Genomic DNA, 6000 nt, shown 5'->3' with positions numbered 1-6000 from the left:
CCATGGAGGTGATAAAATACACTGTTAAAAACACCATGGAGGTGATCAAATACACTGTTAAAAACACCATGGAGGTGATAAAATACACTGTTAAAAACACCATGGAGGTGATAAAATACACTGTAAAAACACCAGAGGAGAGGTGATAAACCAAGGTAACTTTATTCGTTCATGTTTACAAAACATTGTTAAAAGCCAACATGTTTGGACCAACTGGTCTCCATCAGAGTGAGTATGATATATAATATAATATAATATAATATAATATAATAATATATAATATAATATAATAATATATAATATAATATAATAATATATAATATATATAATATAATATAATATAATATAATAATATATAATATAATATAATAATATATAATATATATGATATAATATAATATAATATAATCACACAGTTTGATAAAGTATCAACAGAACATGTTTTGATTTGGTAGAAGCTCAGCTCTGGTCCACGATGTTAAAAGTTAAAGCAGCGATACGTCGTTTGACTGGAGAACCAGTGTCCACTTTGGACACAAATAAACATGGCTGCCAAACGTCTTTGACTTCATTACCCAGGAGTCTTTGTAGCATGTCCGGCGAGGACGCGCTGTGATTGGCCAGGCAGACTACAAAGAACCTTAATGGAAACGAGCTTGTTCAGCATTCCTTTGTTTATAGTTTGGCTGATTTCATTCTTATCAAACAATTCAGAACAGGTACACATTATTGCGATTCATTATTTTATGCTTTAACTATTGAAAAATAGCAGATATACAAGCTCACAGGTGCCGCGCTGTGAGCTTGTAGATCTGCTATTTTTGAAAAATTGTGAAAATTAGAATTTTGACCCGATTCTATAAGTGTCTTTTGAATCCTTGTTTCTATGTCAGCAATCTGGCCAGCCATCGTCAAAGAAAAGGTCCTTTTCACTTAACTGGAGCTCAGTTAGTCTGTTCTTGAGAGACTACTATGTCAGTGGTTCTCAAACCTTTGTGTGAAGGACCCCCAAAATTATATTTATTTGGCCACAGACCCCCATCTCAAAATATTTAGTTCCAGGGACCACCCAGAAGCAACATTTGAGTTACAGACGTTTGCTTTGAAAAATACACATTTTCACGACTTTTTCCAAAAAAATTGTAGATCTACAAGCTCGCTATTTTTCACTGGTTAAAGCATTCAATAATTCTAGGCCCCAAATGGGTTAAACAGCAAGAGGTTTTGCATTCATCAGTGAAGCCTGTTCAAATAAATGGACAGAATGCCAGCATCTTTGCCTACGGACCCACAAGGGGCTTATTGAATATTTTACTCAATCGCTGGCCTCGGCATCCACACTTCAAGAAAGAGAAGCCTGGGCTAGCGGCGCCCCTGTAACTGTGGCTCACAACATTTTAATTGTATATAAAATAAATGTAGCCGTTCAGATATCTTATTTGACATCAGTATTGTTCATGTGAACTGGTTGTTTAGGTTTATCCATTATAATGATACAATCGCTATGATTTATCACTGGTTTTCCACCGCGGATCACTTCCTCATTTACTCAAAGCAGAGGCAGCAGGAGTCGTGTCCCCCGCCGCGTTGTGTCCCCCGCCGCGTCCATTCAGAGACACCAGAGAGGGCCTTGTCCATTCTTTTGTTTACAGTTTGGCTGATTTAATTCTTATCAACACAATGCATATCCAACTTAATTTAATTCATATCAAACTTGATTTAATTCATATCAAAATTGATTTAATTCATATTTAATTCATATCAAACTTGATTTAATTCATATCAAAATTGATTTAATTCATATTTAATTCACATCAAACTGGAGTCCTTAAATTTAAAAAGTCTGATGATTAGAGTAACATCGACCTATGACCTTTCACCCATCCATGAGGGCCAGTATGTGGACTTGTAGATATCCTATCTAAGTGCCAGTGTGTGTGTGTGTGTGTGTGTGTGTGTGTGTGTGTGCGTGTGTGTGTGTGTGTGTGTGTGTGGTCTTGTAGATCTATCAGAGGGCAGGCTAGATGGTAGATCTATAGATCTATCTGAGGGCCAGGCTGTGGACTTGTAGATCTCAGAGCCAGGGAGAGTAGACAGAGAGAAAGCTGTAAAGACCTGATTAAAGGCTGTACCAAACTTCTCTCAGTTGATTCTTAGGTATTTTTCCTGTAGAATCCATTTCTGCAATGCATATTATTGTATTATGCGTAATGAATTAGATAATTAGCATATTTGAGTCAAATACATCAATTATGCCATTAATTATGCACAAAAGTGTACATTGCAGAAATGTATTCTACAGGAAAGAATACATAAGAATCAACTGAGAGAAGTTTGGTACACCCTTTAATCAGGTCTTTACAGCTTTTTCCCCGTCTAGTGGACTTGTAGATCTCAGAGCCAGAGTGTGTACTTGTAGATCTATAAAACATCCGTAGCCCTCAGAGCCAGAGTGTGGACCTGGTAGATCTCTTTGGGGAAGTCTTTCTGCTGCTCCTCGTAAACGATGCGTAGCCCCGCATCGTGCACCAGGGACCGCACGATGTCCAAGTCCCGGCAGACGCTGCTGTCCGTGTCGTCGGGGACCACGCCCTCGAAGGCCACGTTGTCCTTGACGACCACCACGCCGTTGGGACGCAGCGCCGCGCCGCACCGACGCAGGAACGCCACCAGGTGGTCGTTGGTCAGGTGACCTGGGGGGGGGGGGGGGGGGAGGGGTTACAGTTTACAATGCTAGTTTAGTTTGTTAGCATTGTTAACACTGGAGACGCCCGGTAAACCAGGAAATACAGATATGGGCGTTTCCTGCAACATTTAGTCAAATATTAGACAAATATTCCACAATCTCCGAATGCTATATAGAGTTTGGAACGGCAGCTCCCGAACGGCGAGTATCGGAAGTAGCCGCTGCTGCACTGAACTGTAGTCCCATTGGAAACATAACAGAAACACACTAGTACAGACAGAGTCATTCTAATGAACTGTAGTCCCATTGGAAACATAACAGAAACACACTAGTACAGACAGAGTCATTCTAATGAACTGTAGTCCCATTGGAAACATAACAGAAACACACTAGCACAGACAGAGTCATTATAATGAACTGTAGTCCCATTGGAAACATAACAGAAACACACTAGCACAGACAGTCATTCTAATGAACTGTAGTCCCATTGGAAACATAACAGAAACACACTAGCACAGACAGTCATTATAATGAACTGTAGTCCCATTGGAAACATAACAGAAACACACTAGCACAGACAGTCATTCTAATGAACTGTAGTCCCATTGGAAACATAACAGAAACACACTAGCACAGACAGTCATTATAATGAACTGTAGTCCCATTGGAAACATAACAGAAACACACTAGCACAGACAGTCATTATAATGAACTGTAGTCCCATTGGAAACATAACAGAAACACACTAGCACAGACAGTCATTATAATGAACTGTAGTCCCATTGGAAACATAAGAGAAGCACACTAGCACAGACAGTCATTATAATGAACTGTAGTCCCATTGGAAACATAACAGAAACACACTAGCACAGACAGAGTCATTCGAGCGGCCTATTCTTGTTATGGGTGTATAGTTTAAGAAAACGTTTGAAAACATCATGGAGGTAACACCAATAACACCAAAGAAAGACGAAATAACGCCCCCAGAAATATTGAAAGGGGACATAACGCTTCCAGTAGGACATGTTATTGCTACTGCACCAAGGGAGCGGTTGCGTCACATCCGCTTTATCTCGCACTCATCATTTCTATTCCGGTTTGCCAGACTGTATGCCGGGAGCATTTGGCCAAATCACGGAGGCAACAGTCTGGCCACGCGAGACTATGCAACATTTAACGTGGGAGTGGAAGGAGATCACGCCTACTTCCTGTTAAACCGGATCCCGTTATTTTACAGCAGATGCAAAACAAAGCGATTATTAATTACATTTAATTTAACCACTCATTGTGGAGGTGAACTGTTCCTTTAGCCTAAGGCTCCAGTGTGTGGACCACTCATTGTGGAGGTGAACTGTCCCTTTTGCCTAAGGCTCCAGTGTGAGGACCACTCATTGTGGAGGTGAACTGTCCCTTTAGCCTAAGGCTCCAGTGTGAGGACCACTCATTGTGGAGGTGAACTGTCCCTTTAGCCTAAGGCTCCAGTGTGAGGACCACTCACCGATGACCCACTGTACCCAGATGACGTCGTATCGCCCCGGCTCGGGGACGAAGTCCTGCAGACCCTGGCAGAAGTAGTTTCCCACACGCCGGGAGTCCTCTGGACCGAGGTAGGAAGGAGCCTGGTCCAAGAACTCCTGAAGAGAAGATGTATTATCATTATTACTACTACTAATAATACTACTACTACTAATAATACTACTACTACTAATAATACTACTACTACTATTAACTACTACTACTACTACTAGGAGTCCTCTGGACCGAGGTAGGAAGGAGCCTGGTCCAAGAACTCCTGAAGAGAAGATGTATTATCATTATTACTACTACTAATAATACTACTACTATTAATAATACTACTACTACTATTAACTACTACTACTACTACTACTACTAGGAGTCCTCTGGACCGAGGTAGGACGGAGCCTGGTCCAATAACTCCTGAAGAGAAGATGTATTATCATTATTACTACTACTAATAATACTACTACTACTAATAATACTACTACTACTAATAATACTACTACTACTATTAACTACTACTACTAGGAGTCCTCTGGACCGAGGTAGGAAGGAGCCTGGTCCAAGAACTCCTGAAGAGAAGATGTATTATCATTATTACTACTACTAATAATACTACTACTATTAATAATACTACTACTACTATTAACTACTACTACTACTACTACTACTAGGAGTCCTCTGGACCGAGGTAGGACGGAGCCTGGTCCAAGAACTCCTGAAGAGAAGATGTATTATCATTATTACTACTACTACTAATAATACTACTACTACTACTAATAATACTACTACTACTAATAATACTACTACTACTATTAACTACTACTACTACTAGGAGTCCTCTGGACCGAGGTAGGAAGGAGCCTGGTCCAAGAACTCCTGAAGAGATGTATTATTATTATTATTACTACTACTACTACTACTACTACTACTACTACTACTACTACTACTACTACTACTACTACTACTATTATTAACTACTACTACTACTATTATTAACTACTACTACTACTACTACTACTAGGAGTCCTCTGGACCGAGGTAGGAAGGAGCCTGGTCCAAGAACTCCTGAAGAAGAGATGTATTATTATTATTACTACTACAACTACTACTACTACTACTACTAGGAGTCCTCTGGACCGAGGTAGGAAGGAGCCTGGTCCAAGAACTCCTGAAGAAGAGATGTATTATTATTATTACTACTACTACTACTACTACTACTACTACTACTACTACTACTACTACTACTAACTACTACTACTACTACTAGGAGTCCTCTGGACCGAGGTAGGAAGGAGCCTGGTCCAAGAACTCCTGAAGAAGAGATGTATTATTACTACTACTACTACTACTACTATTACTACTACTACTATTACTACTACTACTACTACTAGTACTACTACTACTATTATTATTACTACTACTACTACTATTACTACTACTACTACTACTATTACTACGACTACTATTACTACTACTAATACTACTACTACTAATACTAATACTACTATTACCAGTAAGACTCCCTAATCGGGAGATAAGCGACCGTAGGTCACTTATCTCCACAAATAGGGCAAAAATTAGTTTTTCCAAAATCTTCCTGATCCATGTTGATGACATGAGTGTAGACATACTGTGTAGTGATTTTCGTGATTTTAGGGCAAAATCTGTAGGAGCAGTGTCCAAAAATGTCTTTTTAAAAATCGGCCTGGAGGTGGCGCTATATGGGACAGATTCATGTTGATGGGATCAGTGTAGACATACTGTGTACCGATTTGCGTGATTTTAGGGCAAAC

The 6000-nt window shown here is 39.8% G+C and overlaps 1 protein-coding gene across 1 annotated transcript in view; it reads right to left on the bottom strand.

Moving 5' to 3' along the window:
* Window positions 1-734: 734 nt before the first annotated feature.
* ntmt1 (N-terminal Xaa-Pro-Lys N-methyltransferase 1) overlaps window positions 735-6000 on the bottom strand; it is a 28222-nt gene continuing 22956 nt past the window's right edge. The window contains exons 4-5 of the mRNA XM_080742996.1: window positions 4185-4320; window positions 735-2693 (exon numbers count right to left, since the gene is read on the bottom strand). Coding sequence (XP_080599122.1) covers window positions 2422-2693; window positions 4185-4320 — 408 coding nt within the window. The 3' untranslated portion in view covers window positions 735-2421. The remainder of the gene's footprint in view (window positions 2694-4184; window positions 4321-6000) is intronic.

The sequence above is a fragment of the Nannobrachium achirus genome (assembly GCF_963921795.1).
Source record: "Nannobrachium achirus genome assembly, chromosome: 15".
NCBI lineage: Eukaryota > Metazoa > Chordata > Actinopteri > Myctophiformes > Myctophidae > Nannobrachium > Nannobrachium achirus.
The sequence above is the reverse complement of the archived record's forward strand: the minus strand, read 5'-3'. Positions and strand labels throughout refer to the sequence as shown.